Source organism: Oncorhynchus keta, chromosome 14 (assembly GCF_023373465.1).
Source record: "Oncorhynchus keta strain PuntledgeMale-10-30-2019 chromosome 14, Oket_V2, whole genome shotgun sequence".
In the NCBI taxonomy this organism is placed as follows: Eukaryota; Metazoa; Chordata; class Actinopteri; order Salmoniformes; family Salmonidae; genus Oncorhynchus; species Oncorhynchus keta.
In genome coordinates, this window is record NC_068434.1 from 20,882,548 (window position 1) to 20,904,976 (window position 22,429).

Sequence of the window (22,429 nt, forward strand, 5' to 3'; positions counted from 1 at the left end):
GTTAGCCTCTCAAAAATACCTTCCAGTGTCTTTTTGCTGTCGAGGGTCCACGAAAACGACCCTAGATTAGAACCATTCCGAGTTCCAACATGCTTGAACCTATCCTGGATTGTGTTCATTAGGCATGCAACGGCAAATGTTTTCGAAAAATAAAGAGTTTGTTATTGGACAAGGCCAGGTTTGTCAGTTTTATTCTATTTGGTGCCTAATGAGCACGACCCAGTTCCTTCAGATCTGTAACATTGAAGGAGTAGGGGGCAGGGGCTAGGGAATGGGACGTGGGGGTGTATTTTTACCAGCACTTGATTACCAGAGTGGGTCATGGGTTAGAATGCAGGTAGGGGATCAAATGTGGCACTCTCCATAATGGCACGTGCACCATGCTCACAATATGCTAGGCACACACATTTGTTTAAATAGATTTCAAATCCAGTTGAGGAATGTACATTAATATAAGCTTTTGCATTTCTTTTGATGGCCAATCATCAGAATGTACATTCTTTCAAATGTATTTATGAACTACATAAAAGTGATAGAAAAAAGTTCACATGTGCATGTGCCTCCTGCTCTTAATTAAGGAACACTTCATCATGTTTCTGCTCTCTAAATGAATATGTATGACACCTGTATGAACATGTTTCAGTATTCACATCGAGACCAGAAGGCTATGTCACGAAGCCAGCCAGAAAGTAACAGGAAAGACAGCTAAATGTATTATTATTATTAAATGTATATTTGAAGCGTATACACACACACACACACACGCACACACAAACACACAAAGTGAGTGTAGATAGATGCCATAAAGGGTGGCAGATAGCCTAGCGGTTAAGAGTGACCAAAAGGTTGCTGGTTCAAATCCCTGAGCCAACTAGGTGAAAAACATTTCCACTTGCCCTTGAGCAAGGAACTTAAGCATAATTACTTCTCAAAGGCACTCTGGATAAGAGTTCAATTAAAATAATGAATTCCTTTCCTAGAGGTGCTTGACAGATATTTACCTTGTGAGGTCACTGACTTTGGTGCAATAGAGACCATGACAAGGAACAACTTGTGCAACTAGGCTATGGAATTGCGTGACAAAACAGAGTGATGGCCTCTATTAAAAAGAGGAGGATTCCAACAGTTTTCTATAGGCTAGGCCTACTATGTTATTTCTCAAATTTTCCTAATATTAAGCACATTGCTTCTCTTTACAACAGTTCTATAGCCTACCTGGCTGCCATGAAAATGAACCACGGGAAAAGTGTCCTCCATTTGCTATTTAAGTGCATAGATGAAATGTTTTCCCCCCTTGCTTCTGTTTCGAGACAGGTGCATGATAATGGTACATTCTAAATCAAAACAAATGTAACACATTATTTAGTATATGTAAAGACAAAATTAAATCAAGAATAGTCTGATAGGTGACAATATTAGCCTATCACTTGTGAATTATACATGATCACTTGGGAATGATGACCAGCTTGTGTGCAGTAAGTAAGGCAAGAAACAGTGCATGGCTTTTTTTGCAACTTTTTCAAATCATAGCCTAGCTCATAGGCCTATATGTTTTGAAAAGGTTAGAATCACAACTAAAGTGGCCAAATAACTTCTTAAAATGAATCACATGAATCTGCTTTACAACTGGCTTAGAGCCTAACTGGCATACATACGCAGTGTGAGTTTCAGATCTGGGGAAGATCATTTCAACATAAAAATGCACCTTTATTTAAAAAAAAACATTACATGCATAATCGCATTTGTGGTGACTTTCCCATTAATGCAACATTTGAGCTTATAGCCTACTGCCATGTGAGCATGGCTGCGCTTATAATGTGAAGAAATAGCCTAATAGTTTATCAACATTTTAACGTTCTGATCTGTTGCGTCAGCCTCATTGCTTAAATGATTTTTTTGTATGCTAGTGGTTGTATTAATTTGGGATCTATCGCATCTGTCCCAGACTAGGTTTGGAATATTTCTTTCTCGCACAGAATAGGTAAACTTTTGCACCATAGTGGATAGTAGATTGACATAGGCTAGAGCTTTTGCTGTTTGTTAGGTCAACTCATCTTATTGGTTGACGAAAAGTAAATGTGGACAGTTCTTCCAATATATTCAATATGCCCCTCGGATTTGGATAAGAACACACGCAGTGGCGTCCCGAATGTATCAGTCTTCACTGGTCACATGACCGAGAGCCATGTGAGTGAGAGGGCATTCGGAGCATGCAGACTGCAGAAGGGAATTATAATTATTATATTCAGTCCAAGCGCACAACGGACCACTGGCCGTAAAATGCATGGATTGTTTTAGGAGGCATTCAGGCCACACAAAGGGGATGCCACCGGGAAACTCGAGGCATTATCAAGTGCTTGTCGAATTGTGAATGAGAGACTGATAAAGTGCATATAGCCTGCGCAAAAAAATAAGCAGAGCTCTTGCCTTTCAAGCGACTTTTTTTCAAATCATCATTAGAGTCACATCATGCAGACTTAGAATGTATTAAAAATCAAACCATATAGCCCAACGTTCGTATCATAACTTAAGTTACATTAATAACTCTAAATGAAGCATATCGGAGTATGTTTCTTAGTTTACTGCTCAACACAGAATAGCCGCATGTGCGTACTACCTCAAATTGTTTTGAGAAAATATTGTTTCTATTTTATTCAGCTTTGTTCAATTGAATTCTTTATACTATAAATTAATGCCACAGAATTCTAAGCAAATCTTGTCTGCTAAATGAACTAATGTAACCCACATCCATATGGCACAGCCAGATCACAGCCTCACATAATGACAACTCAAAGTATGCTATTCTGTTCTATTCTTATGAAATAGACTACATTTTCTTAATATCATGTTTCTTTAAACCTGTCTAAAATAATATTGGAATTATTGTGATGGTACATTTATTAAATGTAGATGTTCCAACGGTCTGCCTCAGTGGCTTTGCAGGCTATGCCGGGAAGGCAGCAGAAGCTAAATGTGTTTATGTTAATTCACAGTCAATTACTATGAGACTGGCAGTTATTTGCTTTACAATCACCTGCTGACAAAATTTCATGACCATCACAGCCCTACTCACAACCGCAGACCACGTGTACTCACGCCATCCCAGGATCTCCACATCTGGCTTCTTCATCTGGCTTCTTCATCTGTGAGATCATCTGAGAACGGCCACCTGGACAGCTGATGCAATTGAAGAGTAATTCTGTCTTTAATAAAACCTTTATGTGGGGAAAAACTGATTCTGATTGGCAGGGCCTGGCTACCAAGTGGGTGGGCCTGTCTCCCAAGTGGGTGGGCCTATTCCCTCCCAGGCACACCCATGGCCATGCCCTACCCAGTCGTGAAATCCATTGATTAGGGCCTAATCAATTTATTTCAGTTGGCTGATTTCCTCCTGTAACTCAGTAAAATCAATTAAATTGTTGCATGTTGCGTTTATATTTTTTATTAGCCAAAATAGATAATTAAACTAATCTATTTCTAAAGCAGGAAGACTCTAAATTGGAAGTCTTATTTAGTGTTACTTTTGTCATATGAGCCTAGGTATTATAGAAACATAACAGTGCCTTAGTCTCCTTGTAACTACAGGTAACTGCCAAAATATTGGAAACACCAACATAAAGTGTCTTAATAGGGTGTTGGGCCACCATGAGCCACCGAAACAGCTTCAATGCGCCTTGGCATAGATTCTACAAGTGTCTGGAACTCTACTGGAAGGATGTGACACCATTCCTCCATGACAAATTCCATTTTTTATTTTTTTAATGGTGGTGGAAAACAGTGTTTGAGGCACAGCTCCAGAATCTGTTAAATTGGGTTAACATCTGGTGACACACACCCACACCCTTTAAACCCCCTATGCTCCTCTGAGATCTCTTCTAGCCATGGTAGCCAAAATAATGGGCAACTGGGCATTTTTATACATGATCCTAAGAATGATGGGATGTTTTAATTGCTTAAATAACTCAGGAACCACACCTGTGTGAAAGCACCTGCTCGCAATTTGCTCAACCTAGTCTCGGGGATAGACATAACATACTGTAACGACCCTGGGTTTATTAGCGCGGAAATCGACTCTGCCGCTTGAGCATGCTTTTGCGGCACAGTCGATAGCGCGCCGGAACTCGGGGTCGAAGGTTCGAGACCTGCTCCCTGCTGTTTCATTACATTGGTGTCAGAAGTTGGATCGGACCTTGCATCCACAACAGTGCGTGTGCTTGGCTGGTGAGCGCGTTCCTGTAAGACGTAGAGTCGCAAGCTAGCGCGAGGACGCGCTCTTTGAAAGGTGGGAGTAGTGTAACGACCCTGGGTTTATAAGCGGAAATCGACTTTGCCAATTGAGCATGCTTTTGCGACACAGTCGATAGCGCGCCGGACCCTCGAAGGTCAAGGGTTTGAGACCTACTCCCTGCTGTTTCATTACAATACTGTAGAAAATGTAAATCCTGGACACTCCAATTAGCATGATATGTTATGTTTCATATTATATGTATTCATTTGTGGATGTCCATAATCCATATCGTATGATGTTAGGAATCACAATTCGTATGTTATGTTCAGAATTCCAATTCATGCAATATGTTATGAATTTTCAGAACACATTATATTTTACAAATTCCAATTTGTTGTGGCTAACATTAGCTAGGTGGCTAACATTAGCATGGCTTGGAGTTAGGGGTAAGGTTAGGGTTAGGTTACTAAGTAGCTACAAAGTTGCTAATTAGCTCAGATGCTAAAGTTTTCCTTGATGAGATTCGAAAACACAACCTTTGGGTTACTAGATGTTCGCTAGGAGTTAGGGTAAGGGGTTAAGGTTAGGGGAAGGGTTAGCTAACATGCTAAGTAGTTACAAAGTTGCTAAGTAGCTAAAATGGTCCATGACAGGATTTGAACATGCAACCTTCGGGTTGCCGGATGTTGGCAGTACACGCCCAACCATCCACCCCACTTTCACTTTTGCCATAAGTAACCTTCTGTCTTATGTAACCATACCAAAAATAACATAACATACTAATTTGAGTGTCCTGGATTTACCTTATTAGGTCGAGTCTATGAGAGCAGGCTGATACTTGAGTGTGTTACCTGTATGTAACCATTCCGCCGGGTATCTACTGTGTGTAAGGTGCGCCCGTCCCCGCCACGCCCCCGTGGAGATGCGTCCTCCTACGACCGTGGAGTTCAGATGTACCAGAGCCCCATGTAATAGTGACTGCTTCAATGATAATCATTGCTCGTTAATTTTACGCCTGCAAAGTTTGGTTAATGATGGCTGGATGTTGCATGTCGGCCGAGGAGAAGGATAATCACAGAATCAATCAGGAGATTGACAGGCAGCTGAGACAGGACAAGAAAGACTCGGGCAGTGAACTCAAACTGCTGCTATTGGGTGAGAGCTGTCACATCTGTCAAGAAGTGCACACTGCTTAGTGCATAGCCTAGGGTCCTAGGCTACTTAGGTAAAGCCTGGACCACACGTGTAAAATCAGGTGAAGGGAGCAGTAGGCTATCAGTGTTGTAGACGTACCAATTTCAAGTTAGAATAATAGTAATATGTAGTAAAATGTCAATACTGTGCAGACATGTGAGCGCATTAGTTTTAATATTATTTTACTCTCATTTGGTCTGTCGTCATAGCGGTCTCTGATTTATGCTCAGATTAGCTCAGGTGCAACAAATTTGCGCCTTTTTTCAATGTTGAATTGAAAGAAATGGATGGCCTCACTTTCAACGTCGACAAACTAACTAATACTAACTATCTAGGAAGCTTTTAATTACGAGATTCTGGTGGCTTGCGTTGGGCCTTGGCCACAACGAAGTGTTTGTAGTCGCAGGTAACTGGTGTATCGGAATTATGCTCTCATGCAAAGCCATGCAAATACAGCCGCGAGTCTCATCAATTTTGCCTGATCAACTCTCCTCGAAAGTGTGCTCTAAACTCAAACATAAAAGGCTAGCATGAAAAAAGAAAGCTTGCAATGCACATGCCCATGATAACTCGTATTAAAATGTCAAACACTGGATATTTTATGTTTCTACTCCCATAAGGTGCTGTCCTGTGTGCGTGAGAGGAAGCTTAGTGTGTGAGCCACTACAGTTGAAGACGAAAATTTGCATACACCTTAGCAAAATATATTTAGTCAGTTAACAATTCCTGACATTTAGTCCTAGTAAAAAATCCCTGTCATAAGTCAGTTAGGATCACCACTTTATTTTAAGAATGTGAAATGTCAGAATAATAGTGGTGGTCACTCATACCTTGACTTTGTTGTCCTTAAGCCATTTGGCCACAACTTTGGAAACCTGCTTGGGGTCAATGTTCATTTGGAAGACCCATTTGCGACCAAGCTTTAACTTCCTGACAGATGTCTTGATGTAGCTTCAATATATCCACATAATTTTCTTTCCTCATGATGCCCTCTATTTTGTGAAGTGCACCAGTCCCTCCTGCAGCAAAGCACCGCTACAACGTGATGCTGCCACCCCCGTGCTTCACGGTTGGGATCGTGTTCTTCAGCTTCCAAGCCTCCCCCTTTTTTCTCCAAACATAACAATGGTCATTATGGCCAAACAGTTCTATTTTTGTTTCATCAGACCAGAGGACATTTCTCCAAACAGTATGATCTTTGTCCCCATGTGCAGTTGCAAACCATAGTCTGGCTTTTTTTATGGCGGTTCTGGAGCAGTAGTTTCTTCCTTGCTGAGCGGCCTTTCAGGTTATGTCTATAAAGGACTCTGTGGATATAGATATTTTTGTACCCGTTTCCTCCAGCATCTTCACAAGGTCCTTTGCTGTTGTTCTGGGATTGAGAGTTGCACTTTCCGCACCAAAGTACGTTCATCTCTAGGAGACAGAACGCGTCTCCTTCCTGAGCGGTATGACGGCTGCGTGGTCCCATGGTGTTTATACATGCGTACTATTGTTTGTACAGATAAACATGGTACCTTCAGGCATTTGTAAATTGCTCCCAAGGATAAACCAGACTTGTGGTCTACAATTTTTTTCTGAGGTCTTGGTAGATTTCTTTTGATTTTCCCATGATGTCAAGAGGCACTGAATTTGAAGGTAGGCCTTGAAATACATCCACAGGTACAAATCTAATTGACTGATGATGTCAATTAGCCTATCAGAAGCTTCTAAAGCCATGACATCATTTTCTGGAATTTTCCAAGCTGTTTAAAAGGCACAGTCAACTTAGTGTATGTAAACGTCTGACCCATTGGAATTGTGATACAATGCATTATAAGTGAAATAATCTGTCTGTAAACAATTGTTGGAAAAATTACTTGTGTCATGAACAAAGTAGATGTCCTAACTGACTTGCCAAAACCATAGTTTGTTAACAAAAAATGTGTGGAGTGGTTGAAAAACGAGTTTTAATGACTCCAACCTAAGTGTATGTAAACTTCCGATTTCAACTGTACATGTCCCTAAAGGTATCATTAGACCCGTGACTGGCCACAGTAAAACTCGTGGGAGACATTCAGCACATGATGAAAAGGGTTTCTGGTCCAGATCTACATATGATCCCCATGTGTATTGTAACGCTTTCATATTGCACAGTCAAGGGGTTATTCTACAGTAACAGAATTAAGCTTTGACTCAGTTCTTTCACTTTGAAATGTATGCCAAACAAAAACCATTGATTTCAAAGTGTAACAAACCATACAACTCTATGCACAAGGACAATGTTTTACAATTTCCACTGAAAAATGTACAAAAACGAATTTATTGGAAGAACTGCGCAGATGCAAACTTTCGTAACGAAATCACGGTAAAATCTCCCTCAGGTTTTTATACGACCACCTTTTCCAATACCTGCTCCGAATTAAGGGTCAAAGATGTCTGCAGAAAGAATGGGGTGTCAGCTATGACATGTCACCTTGTACAGTGGAGTAGAGTATAGTTCAGCACAATACACTACATTCTATTCACTGTACTACTGTATCATATTGGACTGTACTCTTCTGTGCTCTACTTACGGTACAATACTGTGGTGTACTTGTACTTTACTGTGCCCTACTCACTGTACTATCTAAACTTGATTGGTTCAGATTTAGTCCTGTCCAGTCTCTCTGTCCAGTCTGTCACAATTTTTCAACCCTTGTATTGGTCAGCCTGTTGCGTGCTTTTGTGTGTGTTCCCAAACAAGAAGCAGTTGTGCTCTGAGGCGACAACAGACACACCGGTCTGATGTTGGTGGGATTTGGAGGATGATGGAGGCAACAGAGGAAAGAGCCTCAGATCCACAAAGTCCCCTCTACCAGGTGGCTGATGAGATATGTTGGCACGACTGCCATATTGCATCTCCATCCCAAAGCCCTTGCTTGGAAGTGTACTTCGCCAGACTGTCAAGAACCTTGCCCTCATCCAGGCCAAAGTGGCGAGACATGGTAGTGATGACACCATACGCCTTGTTGATCTCTACACCAGACAGGATGCTCTTGCCAGCATACTTGGGATCCAACATGTACGCTGCGGTGTGTATGGGCTTCAGGCAGAAGTCTTCACGCTTTTTGATGTATTTCAGAACTGCAGTTTCCTCTGCTTGGAGCAACAGTGAAGTGGGCAGGGCAGTACGTATTTCTCCTCTTACATCTGCAAGTAGAGTCTGAACATCAGACAGGATGGCATTGTCTCCCTCAATCCGTGCAATGGCTACTGCTATAGGTTTCAGGAGTTTCAGGCTGCTTACCACTCTCTCCCAAAATACATCATCCAGGAGTATCCTCTTGATGGGGCTGTACATATCGGCAGACTGTGATATGGCCATTTCTTGGAGACTCCTTCCCCTCCAGGAGACTGTCAAACATGATGACAACACCACCCCAACAGGTGTTGGCCAGCTTCAAAGTGGTGCTCTTATTCTTCTCACTTTGCTTGGTGAGGTAGATTGCTGCTATAACTTGATGACCCTTCACATACTTAACTATTTCCTTGGCTCTCATGTGGAGTGTGTCCTTGAGGAGCAGATTCAATGCATGAGCAGCACAGCCAATGGGTGTGATGTGAAGGTAGGACTCCTCCACTTTAGACCAAGCAGCCTTCATGTTCGCAGCATTGTCTGTCACCAGTGCAAATACCTTCTGTGGTCCGAGGTCATTGATGACTGCCTTCAGCTCATCTGCAATGTAGAGACCGGTGTGTCTGTTGTCCCTTGTGTCTGTGCTCTTGTAGAATACTGTTTGAGGGGTGGAGATGTAGTTAATTATTCCTTGCCCAGTAACATTCGACCACCCATCAGAGATGATTGCAATACAGTCTGCTTTCTCTATGATTTGCTTGACCTTCACCTAAACTCTGCATCTAGCAAATGAGTAGGTAAAGCATGTCTGGTTGGAGGGGTGAAGAAGAAATCTCTTCCAATACATATTGCCTGTGAGCATCAGAGGTGAACCAGTTGCATACACAGCTCGAGCAAGACATTCGTCAGCATTTCTCTGACTACGTTCCTCCGTTGAGTCAAACAAACTTCGGATTCCAGGAGGACAATGAGCTCTTGCTATCTGATTCATCATTTTCACCTCGAATAGAACTAGAGGGACTTTTGTCAGACGTTGCTTGTTGTGCTGAGGGAACTTTATGCACTTGGCCAGATGATTTTGCATCTTTGTTGCATTCTTCACATATGATTTGGCACAGTACTTGCAAATGTACACAACTTTTCCTTCTACATTAGCTGCAGTGAAATGTTTCCACACATCAGATAGTGCCTGTTGCATTATCCTGTAAAGGTTAGATTTTTTTTGTAAAAAAAACAACAACATACAATTGCATATACAGATAAATAGTTAAGCAGCTAGATTAACTCCTTTGTAAGATACTTTTTTTAAATGCAATGTATGGAAACAGGTGAATTAACACTCAAATCAAATCAAAATCAAATCAAATTTATTTATATAGCCCTTCATACATCAGCTGATATCTCAGAAACCCAGCCTAAAACCCCAAATAGCAAGCAATGCAGGTGTAGAAGCACGGTGGCTAGGAAAAACTCCCTAGAAAGGCCAACACCTAGGAAGAAACCTAGAGAGGAACCAGGCTATGTGGGGTGGCCAGTCCACTCCTAATTTAGCAGACTCAAGCAAGCTAAAACCCAAATGGTAGCAAAGACTAACTAGCAGAAATTGTTAACAAGTTAGAAATGATTTTAACACACTTTGCTGTAGGCTACTATTTACTAGTTAACAAAAAAATTATGTATGTCATATAAAATATATTCACCCCACCCAGTATTGTAATCAAAATGTATCAGAAAGCATGTAGTCCTTGGCTCAGACAGTGTAGTAGTGTGGACTCAATAGCATCTCATTAGTGTGTAAGATCTTGAAAATCAGCTGTACATGTGATGGAAGAACACACTGGGTTGCAATTCCATTGAATTGTGACATATTTTGGTTAAACTATCCCCAAGACCTAGCATTGCCTTATGTGTATCCCACAAAAAAAGGTTCACTGTTATAAGCTACATTTTTTTTATGAATTTAAGCACAATTCCTAAAACCATGGAAAATGTCCGGAAATTTACCGTAACGTTTCCGACCCTTTGCAACCCTAGGTGTCCACATACTTTTGTATTTATAGTATATCTTAAAGATGTGTGGGTTTCTGGTAATGGAAATACAAGGCACAAGGTAATATTTCTTAAACTTATAGAAGGTAAAGATTTTCTCCAAAACAAAATATATGCGTTGATATTAGTTGGCAGAGGTCTTTACGTCAACATTATTGTGTATTTCTGATCCATTTAAGACTATTTCTGGTATGATGTTTTCTAAGAGCCCTTTTCTATCTGTTTTATCTAGAAATCAAAACCTTTACTTTTTGGGAAAATGGTTGGAAAATGTGTCTATGCCTTCACTTCCCAAAAATATAGAGTCTTAGCTGTCATTTGACACCAAATGTAATATTTTCCTATGAACTTGTTGGTGCTCGATGGAAATTCCCCAGTGGTGGTTCACTTACCTTGTTTTACACCAACATCAGCTACAGCCTCCTCATACTTCAGTGAGAGACTATACAGACTCTGTGGCAGGGCTTTGTGTAGGCTACTGTCCTCACACCTCCTAAGAAAGAGGAAGTGTAGGTGTGTGTGTATGTTCCTGTGGTCAATGTGGCAGGCTCTGTGGTTATGGTAATGTCTAATGCCTACAGCAAAATACTCCTCTGAGTGGGAGAGAGGCCAGCTGGGCAGACAGTCAGAGAGACAGACAGAGAAACTGACTGGTGGTGGTAACCACATGGGTAATGGTATGGTAAATCAAATCAAATTGTATTGGTCACATACACATGTTTAGCAGATGTTATTGCGGGTGTAGTGAAATGCTTGTGTTTCTAGCTCCTACAGTGCAGTAATATCTAACAATTTCACATACCCCAACCAGAAGCCATGGATTACAGGCAACATTTCTATGTCACATAATGGCGCCGGAGAAGAAGGCAGATGTTTTATGTGTCCCCAACAAATTGTGTTTTTTTTGTTTGTTTATTTGTGTTTTATTTTTTTTTACATTATGTTTACTTATTTTGTACATAATGTTGCCGCTACCCTCTCTTCTGACCGAAAATAACTTCTGGACATCAGGACTGGGATTACTCACCACGGATCGGCAGAATCTTTTTTTTTTTCATTTAACGAGTCTGACGAGCCCGACGCGAACAATATACTGCTTTCCCGGGAACAGGCCCAGATCCCCGTGATTTGCGTGAAGAGGAGGTGGATAAAAAGGGGCCAAAGGGCGGGCTGAGAATTTGTAGGTGATCTAATAAACCCCCACTTCCTTCCATTTTGTGAGCAAATGTGTAATCTTCAGAGAATAAAATAGATGACCTACGAGCAAGATTAAACTACCAACAGGACATTCAAAACTGTAATATCTTATGCTTCACCGAATCGTGGCTGAACAGCTGGCTGGTTATACGCTGTCCTGGCAGGATAGAACAGCAGCGTCTGGTAAGACAAAGGGCGGGCGGGCTATGTATTTTTGTAAATAACAGCTGGTGCATGACATCTAAGGAAGTCTCGAGCTATTGTTCGCCTTAGGTAGAGTATCTCATGATAAGCTGTAGACCACACTATCTACCTATAGAGTTTTCATCTGTATTTCTTTTTCGTAGCTGTTTACATACCACCACAGTCAGAGGCTGGCACTAAGACAGCATTGATAGTATAGCTGTATTCCGCCATAAGCAAACAAGAAAATGCTCACCCAGAGGCGGCTATCCAAGTAGCCGGGGAGTGTTCAGAGAAACTTAAATCAGTTTTACCAAATTTCTATCAGCATGTTAAATGTGCAACCAGAGGAAAAAATACTCTGGACCACCTTTACTCCACACACAGAGACGCATACAAAGTTCTCCCTCACCCTCCATTTGGCAAATCGGACAATAATTCGATCCTCCTGATTCCTGCTTACAAGCATAAATTAAAGCAGGAAACACCAGTAAAGTGATCAATAAAAAAGTGCTCAGATGAAGCCGATACTAAGGACTGCTTCTCTATCACAGACTGGATGGAGTATGTTCTGGGATTCTTCCGATGGCATTGAGGAGTACACCACATCAGTCATTGGCTTCATCAATAAGTGCATCGATGACGTGGCCCCCACAGCAAAGTGTCAATACAAGACTAAGATTGAATCATACTGCTCTGGTGCTCGTCGGATGTGGCAGGACTTGCAAACCATTACAGACTACAAAGGGAAGCACAACCGAGAGTTGCCCATTGACATGAGCCTACCAGACGAGCTAAACTACTTCTATGCTCGTTTTGAGGCAAAAGGCCCATGAAACCTGCATGAGAGCATCAGCTGTTCCTGAAGACTGTGTGATCACGCCCTCCGCAGCCGATGTGAGTAAGGCCTTTAAACAGGTCCATTCACAAGGCCGCATCGCCAGACGGATTACTGACATTTTCAACCTCTCCCTGTCCAAGTCTGTAATACCAACATGTTTTAATGCCTGTGCCCAAGATCAGGCCTTGATAATGGAGTTGGAGCTGTGCGTGACTACGCAGTCATGGGTGAACAGGGAGTACAGGAGGGGGTTGAGCATGCATCCTTGTGGGGCCCCAGTGTTGAGGATCAGCGAAGTGGATGTGCTGTTTCCTACCTACACCACCTGGGGGCGGCCCGTCAGGAAGTCCATGACCCAGTTGCACAGGGCAGGGTTCAGACCCAGGGCCTCGAGCTTGATGATGAGCTTGGAGGGTACTATGGTGTTGAATGCTGAGCTATAGTCAATGAACAGCATTTTTACACAGTTATTCCTCTCGTGAAGCCCATTTTTAAGGCATTTGTGACCATCATATTCATATCTGTATTCCCAGTCGTGAAATCTACAGATTAGGGCCTAATTAATTCATTTAAATTGACTGATTTCCTTATATGAACTGCAACTCAGTAAAATATTTGAAATTGTTGCATGTTGTGTTTATACTTTTTGTTCAGTGTGTGTGTGTGTGTGTGTATATAAATAGGTAATTCATATTATCTTTCAGGTGTGAAGGTCCTAATGAATGGATTTAAGTTTGTATATTACAAAAAATTTATAGAACTCATTGTATTTATTTGGAAAACTACATGCACATTCAGTAATTTGTAAGTCGCTCTAGATAAGAGCGTCTGCTAAATGACTTAAATGTAAATGTAAATGTAAGTAAAGCGTTTAAAACATAAATAAATAGAACATTTATATTGTATCTCTATGGCTTATTAGGTCATGAGGGTAAGTGCAAATTCCAGGTCCCTCTCTGACTGCTTTGGTCAGTTATACATGCTAACTCTCTCTTTGATTGGTCAACTTAATATTCACATTGGTCATTGTCAGGCAAGTCCCTGCCCATTATGTCTTCTGGATGGATCTGTGTGGGGTGGTGGCTATTTGAGTACACACTTTCATGTTGTTCTCATTAGAATATTGACTGGCTAGTTTTTGACAGTAAAATTCATTCAATATGCTTTAAAGCCTATGTACATATGTCTGCAAATACAGTTTCCTTAGCAACAACTCATTTATTTTGTTTTAGTCTCTTGGAAACCACCTAGAGCTCAACACATACAGACACACTGTCCACTTGAAGAATCATTTTCGAAGTCCACTTCCATTGTCTTCCAAGGGTAGCTGAAAATGAATGGCTGGAAGGAGGGTGTGTGTTTCAGTGATTGGGGTTTAAGTCTTCATAGCAGACTAAAGACAGAGGAGACCCAGCAACAGAGAAACTGTGTTCTGTACCTGTTGGGGTCTGGTGTTTGTTGGCAACAATTATCCATGCTGACATGTTTAAATCCTGAGTGGCTCCAGGAATTGTGAATAAATGGTGGCCAGGAATGAGCCTGTCTGTCTTCCTCTCAGAAACAACGCAAAAAAGATTGCTGACCAACCTGGTCTCAGAGCATTTCGTATCATGTACGTAAATCCGAGACAGTCCATTTAGTTGGACATGTTACTATATTACGTGTAGTATATGAGACCAGGCTGAGCTGTTCTTAGGAACAGACTCACTATTTATCTATTTTTCACCTCGCCTATCCCGGTGATTTCCTCTGAACTAACAATCTGGTGGGTCATTTGATTTTTAAAATTTATGTAACCTTTATTTAACTAGGCAAGTCAGTTAATAAATTCTTATTTACAATTACGGCCTACCCCGGCCAAACCCTCCCCTAACGACTCTGGGCCAATAGGGCGCCGCCCTATGCTGCCCTACCAAGCAAAAAGGCAGTGACTGCTCATAGCGTGGAACTGAGAAAAATGGCTTTTATTTACCTTGGTTTCACAGTAACTTTATGCAGTTACTGCTAACATGACCCCCATTTTCTCCAAAACACAATAAGAGGCAGGATACTTGTCCACATAATTAAGCATGTATTTAATGTATAAAAAAACCGCCATTAACTCATTTTCAACCAAATTAGCAGTTACTGCCTTTTTGCTTGGTAGGGCAGTATGGGACTCCCGATCATGGCCGGTTGTGATACAGCCCGGGACTGACAGCTCTAGCACTGAGATGCAGTGCCTTAGACCGCTGTGCCCTGCAGGTGGGTCGTTCCACCTCAAAAAGCACAAGAAACAGGATTGACACCCACCATCTCAAATTGTGCTGAAATTGTTTCTGTAGTTATAAACAAATGAGATTATCATTCCTGAAACATTATTTTGTTGAAATGTAATTTGATCTCTGAGAAATTTGGCAAATTAATTGCACCCAAATTGGCCATTTTAATTAATAGGATTCATATAATCTTCAATAAATATAGTACCCAACATCCGATTTAGACCATAATTCTTCCTAACAATGAGCAAGACGAGGAATCTAATAAAATGATCAAAAGCCACCCATGTACCCCCCCCCCCATTACATGCTGCTGTTCCTGCTACTGCCACACCCTTTTATCCATTTTGATGGTCTCTTGTGTTTTATTAAAGGAATCACAATGTTTCCTTTGCAACTTTGGGTAGAAAACCAATAGCTTTTGCTCATGATAAAATAAATAGTGTGGTCACACAATTCAAGCCAGTCCTTCATGAAAGCAATTCAGTTTGTCCACTTAGGCTTAATATGTGTCCAGGAAAAAGCTCCCGCTCAGCCCAGTCCAAGTTCTTCTCTGTTCTGGGACCCCAATGGTAGAACCAGCTTCCCCCTGAAGCTAGGTAAGCAGATTCCCTGCCCATCTTCCTAAAATATCTGTAACCCAGGGCCTCCCGGGTGGCGCAGTGGTTAAGGGTGCTGTACCGCAGCGCCAGCTGTGCTGCCAGTGACTCTGGGTTTGCACCCAGGCTTTGTCATAACCGGCCGTGACCGGGAAGTCCATGGGGTTAGTCCGGGTTAGGGAGGGCCTTACCGGTAGGGATATCCTTGTCTCATCGCGCACCAGCGACTTCTGTGGCGGGCGCGCTAACCAAGGTTGCCAGGTGCATGGTGTTTCCTCCGACACATTGGTGCGGCTGGCTTCCGGGTTGGATGCGCGCTGTGTTAAGAAGCAGTGCGGCTTGCTTGGGTTGTGTATCGGAGAACGCATGACTTTCAACCTTCGTCTCTCCCGAGCCCGTACGGGAGTTGCGATGAGACAAGATAGTAGCTGGATTGGATACCACGAAACCCCCCCCATAAAACCTTTTTGTGATCGAACTCACATTTTCTTTTCACGTTTGCTGATTGCTACTATTTTGAGTGAAAATGTACACTGTGATATGTGGTTGTCCCACTTAGCTGTAAATCGCTCTGGATAAGAACGTCTGCTAAATGACAAATTAAAAATATATAAAAAATCCCAAACACACACTGTATAGTGTTTTGTAATAGTATTGGATTGGGTTTTAATGGTAAATATCTCTAATCATGTTATTGAAAAACATGATCATCAAATACTTTATTATGGTTGTCACACCATTTTAGGCATAGCCTATTTCTCCCAATTTTTTGGCTTGTAGGAAAATGAGAATTGCACCATAGAGCTGCCAGTTGTTGGACTATTCAAAGAGTTGGGTTGACGTATTAGGCTTCTAAGAGAAGGACAAATGTAATTGCTTTCATGGAGGACTGGCTTGACAACACAATTTATTTTCATCATGAGCAAAAGCTATTGGTTTTGTACCCAAAGCTGCAAAGAAAATGTCGTGATCAATTTAATAAATGCAAGCGACCAGAAAAATGTATGAAAGGGTGTGGCAGTAGCAGGAACAGTGGCATCTAGTGGACAAAACCTGTTTTATTTCCACACTAATTTATGCTAAATAATGGTAACCGCTTCAATTGCAAATTTTTCTAAACAGGGGAAAAAAACATGACCAAATTCACAGATAATACATTACAAAGGATGAAGAAGTAAAACTCCAAACCGCACCTCCATACTACTTGTCAGACATAGAGAACTGATACTGGTTGTTGGGTGGGATGGCTTTTAACTAATTTATTGGATTCCTCATGTCTTACTCAATGGTACGAAGACGTTTGGTCCAAATCAGATGTTGGGTCCTATATTTGCTTATATTTGGCTCCCGAGTGGCGCAGCAGTCTAAGGCACTGCATCTCAGTGCTAGGGGTGTCACTACAGACCCCCTGGTTTGAATCCAGGCTGTATCACAACCAGCAGTGATTGGGAGTCCCATAGGACGGAGCACAATTGGCCCAGTGTCGTCCGGGTTTGGCCGGTGTAGGCCGTCATCGTAAATAAGAATTTGTTCTTAACTGACTTGTCTAGTTAAAAAAAATATAGATATATTCTGGTAGTCACTCACTGTTTCAGTAAAAAAAAAAAAAAATTGTGCCCATAACAGACAGGTTCTGTTATGGTGGTAGAGGTACATTTAGGTTCTGTTGAGGAACCTTGTCAAGGATCTCTCCAGGATCATTATCTAGAGCTCACATGACAATAGTTATTGTATCCATAGAGATGTTGTTCTTGGTCACTGACCAGGCCAAGAAATCTAAGGAGCTGGCAGGAGCAGCTGGGAAAGGAGATTGAGAATGTGTGTGTGTCTAAATGTGAATAGGGCTGTAATAGGTGATTATGGATTGTTTGTCTTGACTCTGGGTCAGATGCTATCCTTGTCTGGATATAGTGCCTCGCACTTCTTCAATTACCCATGTATTCCTTCCTTCCCCATCCTCAACTCACCCCCCTCCCCTTTTACCAGGTGCTGGAGAGAGTGGGAAGAGCACCTTCATTAAACAGATGAGAATCATCCATGGCGCCGGCTACTCAGAGGAGGACAAGCGAGGCTTCACCAAGCTGGTGTACCACAACATCTTTACTGCCATGCAGTCCATGATTCACGCCATGGAGACCCTCAACATCCCCTTCTTGGAGGCCCAGAATAAGGCAAGAATCCCAGCCACATCACACCTCAGGTCTGCTTCCGCACCAGCTGATCACGGAGCCAAGGATTTTTCCAAAAATAAACTCAATTTTAGTTTTAATTTGTGAAGCGTTTTAAAGCATTTTGCCTTGCGTACCCTAATGAACACCCCAACCATCTTGTTGTTTGCTCCCTCCCTCCCAGGGTTATGCCAGCATGTTGAGTGAGGTGGAGGTGGACATGGTGAATGATCTGGAGAGAGGCCATGTGGACGCCATCAGGAGCCTGTGGATGGACGGTGGAGTGCAGGAGTGTTATGCCCGCCGCAGGGAGTACCAGCTATCTGACGCCGCCAAATAGTGAGTAGACATAAGTCATAGTGCAGGAGTTGCTCTTAACCTGATAATGATCAGGAAAAAAACACAGGCCCTGGTTATGGGCTCTAACTAGGGCCTGGAGTTTTCCTGGTCAGGTAACAAAGACCACATCTCTATTGACAAAAGTAATTACACTATAACGTAAGACTGCAAAGCCATTCAAAGAACCTTAATTAAAGATTAAATCTGTGCTGCTGCAATTGTTTCCCCCTGCATGTCCTGATAGAGAACTAAATCAATCTTCACACTGGAATGTACATTTGCTGCCAGCATGCTGTTATTACATGGACAATGTTAAGACTCTAGCTGAGTCTTTCAAAAGGACACTCTTTTGGGGGCATATACTGTACCAGTCTGAAGTTTTTAATTCATTGTTTGTAGTATTGTTGTGCATTTTTTTTCTTTGGGTGATCACACAATTCCCATAAACATATTCTCTTTATGCTGTGTTGTTCAGTTATCTGAGTGACCTGGACCGGATTGCAAAGGCCTCCTACCTTCCCACTGAGCAGGACATCCTGAGGGTCCGAGTGCCGACCACGGGAATCATCGAGTACCACTTTGACATGGAAGAAGTAATCTTCAGGTGAGGGGAAACTTTGGTTCTGTTAATGATGCTCCTTCTCCAATCTCAACTGAGCACATGTTTTGAGGAAACACTATTACCAACAAGCAACGCTCCTAACATTGGCTTGATGTGACAGGATGGTGGATGTGGGGGGTCAGAGATCAGAGAGGAGGAAGTGGATCCACTGCTTTGAGAACATCACATCCATCATCTTCTTGGCCGCGCTCAGTGAATACGACCAGGTGCTGGCTGAATGTGACCAGGTGAGCTCCCCGTCAGTCAGAGCACAGTGTTCAGGCACTGGACATATTTTACTGATACACCTGTGGGCCGCATCCATGAGCAAACATGCTGTTGTGTAAAATTGGTAAGTAAAAGTCAATTGTATCTCACACATTGTGAGATTATAAATTGGGTGGTTTGAGTCTTGAGTTCTGATTGGCTGAAAGCCATGGTATATCAGACCGAATACCACAGGAATGACAAAACATGTAGTTATACTGCTCTAATTACATTGGTAAACAGTTTAAAATAGCAATAAGGCTCCTCGGGGGTTTGTGATATACACCATGGCTGAGGGTATATTGGCCATATACCACGCCTCCTCTGGCATTATGGCTTAAGTATGAGCTTTCATATCCGCTTACTATACATGCATTGTCTGTCCCCTAGAACTGTATGGAGGAGAGCAAAGCACTCTTTAAGACCATCATCACATACCCCTGGTTCCAGCAATGTTCTGTCATCCTATTCCTTAACAAGACCGACATCCTAGAGGAGAAGATCACACGCTCCCACCTTGTCAACTACTTCCCAGAATACACTGGTAAGCTCTAGTAGTGTTTGTGTGACCGCTATTCTTATCAGTATAGTAAGAGAACCCATTAGTTAACACACACGACCAAGCAGGTATCAAACCCAGATGGCCACATGACTCAATGCCATGTTAGCCCACTGAGCTAAAGCCTAGGCATTCGTTGTGGGAGCTAACACAGGTTCAGGTCTTAAGCAAGGGTACTCATCACAAGAGGGCAGTTCACCGAAAAACCTCCGCTACGCATGCACACGCCATAACTAAAGCTGTTGTTTCCAGGGCCGCAGAATGACCCTAAAGCAGCCAGGGAGTTCATCCTGAAGATGTACCAGGAGCAGAACCTAGACAGACAGACTGTTTACTCCCACTTCACCTGTGCCACTGATACAGAGAACATCCGCTTTGTCTTTGCTGCTATCAGAGAGACCATCATCAAAAATCACCTCAAGGACTTCGCCATTATTTAGAGGAGAGCCAAGGCTCCTGTGAGGTTAAGAGACATCTAGCCTGGTCCCAGATCTGTAGCATGTGCTCTAGACAACTCCTCTAACTGTCATTGACATGAGTTGGTTAAAGCACATACAGATCTAGGATCAGGCTAAGAGACTTGAGAGTATATGTATAAGGTTGGAACGTTAGATTGATGCGGTAGAAGAAAATGCTTTGACTTCAAGATTTGTAGCATGGGTTGGAACCGGTTCAGGGAACAGAACCGAAAACCGGACAATAACATTTTTCAAGGAACAGAAACAGAACTGGTAATGAAAGTGATCCATACTGTTCCGGAACAGAACCGTTATTTGAAAAGCATGGGAATCAGTTAATAACGTTATTTTACGTTCCAGGCATTTTTGTTCTAGTCTCACAAAACACAACAATGCACCTATGCAAAGCCCTCACTCTGTCACTCAGAAACGTTTTCCAGTGTTTGCCTGCAAGCTGAGAATCTTTGCCAGTGTGGGTGCGTGCTTAGGCTACCTGCCCCTCCCCCATCAGAAGCATAGGATTCTGTACTGATGTTACAAACATGATTCAGAAGATGGGGAGAGACATTTTTAATTAGCTAGAGAAGAATGGATTAACTTTTTATATGCTAGTTAAGGATGCTATGTGCATTGTTGTGACGTTTCACGTAGGATTTATTACCTATAAAAAGTGTTTCATTCTGCACACTCAAGCTTGTTAGCTAGCTCAAAAGACATTCAAAGTTCCTCCATAGAAGCCGCTCCTCCATAGGTATAATTCTGTGGGACTAATTCAGATAATGCATGTCATAACAAGATGCCCAGTGCTTCAAACCTCCTCCTCAACACTCTCTCTTCCCAGAGACCCTCAGTTGCATCTTGGTCCATAGGCTACACTTATCTGTCAATCACGCATGTAAACAACTAGCTTTCCTGCTCTATCTGCACTGTTTGTTGAAGTAATTTAATTAGACTTGTACATACAAAACTGATGATTTCACAGATTTAGAAAAGGAACAGAAAGGAATGATATAAACCAGTACTTTTTTGGGATTCGAACTGGTTCAGAACTTTATTTTGCTGTTCGGAACAGTAGAATGGAACAAAAAAAAGTGTTGTTCTGTTCAGAACGAAACGATTGGAAAATCATTTTGGTTCCAACATGATTTGTAATGCTGTTTTTCTGTCCAGAGTGCTTTTGTTAGGTTGAGCATCTATACCATTTGGAAATAGTATCTGAATAAAAACCATCAGATCACTAAAGAGAATCTCCTGTACATATATTTTTGAAAGAAAGAAAAGTCTACTCACTCTGACGAGGATGCCAAAGTATTTTTTTAACGTAAAATATATTTTTCTTGTATCGTCTTTGTCGTTCTTTGAAATGGATGACTTGAATTGATTAATCTTGTATAGAGGAAGGAGTTAAGTATAGCACCTTTTAATTTACAAAAAAAATAACAGTAAAACTATGATCTATCTATAGGTTTGGGGAGTAACTGATTACAATTTTGGACAGGTACTACAAAAACTAACTAATCAGTTACGTTAACAGCTAAAATAATGTAATCAGATTAGATACTTTTGAAAAACTAAAAGACTACTTCTTGGATTACCTAAATTTTAGAGGTGCAAGATTAAGTTTGTTCCACCTGAGCGAGCCTGACCTCAAGTCAGAGACCACTATGACACACCAAATGCATTTGATGGATACTTTTTGTCTTCTTCTAATGACTTTTAAGGGGACAATAATTCAAAAGTATCTGAAAGTAATCAGATTATGTTACTGAGTTTGGGTAGTCAATAATTTAAAAAAATGATTACAATTTTGGACAGGTAACTAATAACTGTAATGGATAACATTTAGAAAGCAACCTACCTAACCCTGTCTAACACTCCTCAGTGAGCACTAGTGTGATGAGAGTGCAAGTGGAATTGTGAATTCATTATTTGGCCAAGTCTTTTACTTGTTTAAATGTGAGAAAAGCAACACTTGGCTGAAAAAAATGCAATTTGTTTTGGTTTTCATACAGATACTGTATTTATATATTATTTCAATACATCACCATATATCTAAACAGTGAAGCAAGCGTGCATGTTTTAGCCAAGTAATCTGTCCAAAGTGCCTTGTGAGAGGAATAACATAGGGACAAAATTTTCAGCAGTGAGGATTCACCCCTAAGTGTATATGTATTCTAACAATAACAGATTTTTGGTCATGAAAGAATTCTGTTCATAAATTGTTGTGACTATTTTCTTATTCATTATGTGCATCTGTTATTTTCTACATTGTTTCTTTAAAAAATAAATTCAAGATACATTTGTTACGTTTCAATAAATTGTTACAGTAGTTAAATGTAGACTTTTATTGATTAATATACTGCATTGTTGAGGGAGCTAGCACATAAACAT

General features: G+C 41.5%; 1 protein-coding gene across 1 annotated transcript; it reads left to right on the forward strand.

Annotated features, from left to right (window-relative positions):
- The first annotated feature begins 4,712 nt into the window (after nt 1-4,712).
- On the forward strand, nt 4,713-22,108 carry LOC118392960 (guanine nucleotide-binding protein subunit alpha-14-like). Its single transcript, XM_035785024.2, has 7 exons — nt 4,713-5,383; nt 17,633-17,817; nt 17,999-18,153; nt 18,629-18,757; nt 18,876-19,002; nt 19,412-19,565; nt 19,833-22,108. The coding sequence occupies exons 1-7, from the start codon at nt 5,260-5,262 to the stop codon at nt 20,018-20,020; spliced, it is 1,062 nt and encodes a 353-aa protein (XP_035640917.1). The 5' UTR covers nt 4,713-5,259; the 3' UTR covers nt 20,021-22,108.
- The last annotated feature ends 321 nt before the right edge of the window (nt 22,109-22,429 follow it).

Bases quoted from the DNA above. Each gene is read 5' to 3' on its own strand.
- LOC118392960 (XM_035785024.2), top strand. From the start codon at position 5,260: ATGATGGCTGGATGTTGCATGTCGGCCGAGGAGAAGGATAATCACAGA. The intron at 17,818-17,998 runs GCAAGAATCCCA...CCTCCCTCCCAG, and splicing joins TCTTGGAGGCCCAGAATAAG to GGTTATGCCAGCATGTTGAG. The intron at 19,003-19,411 runs GTGAGCTCCCCG...TCTGTCCCCTAG, and splicing joins TGCTGGCTGAATGTGACCAG to AACTGTATGGAGGAGAGCAA.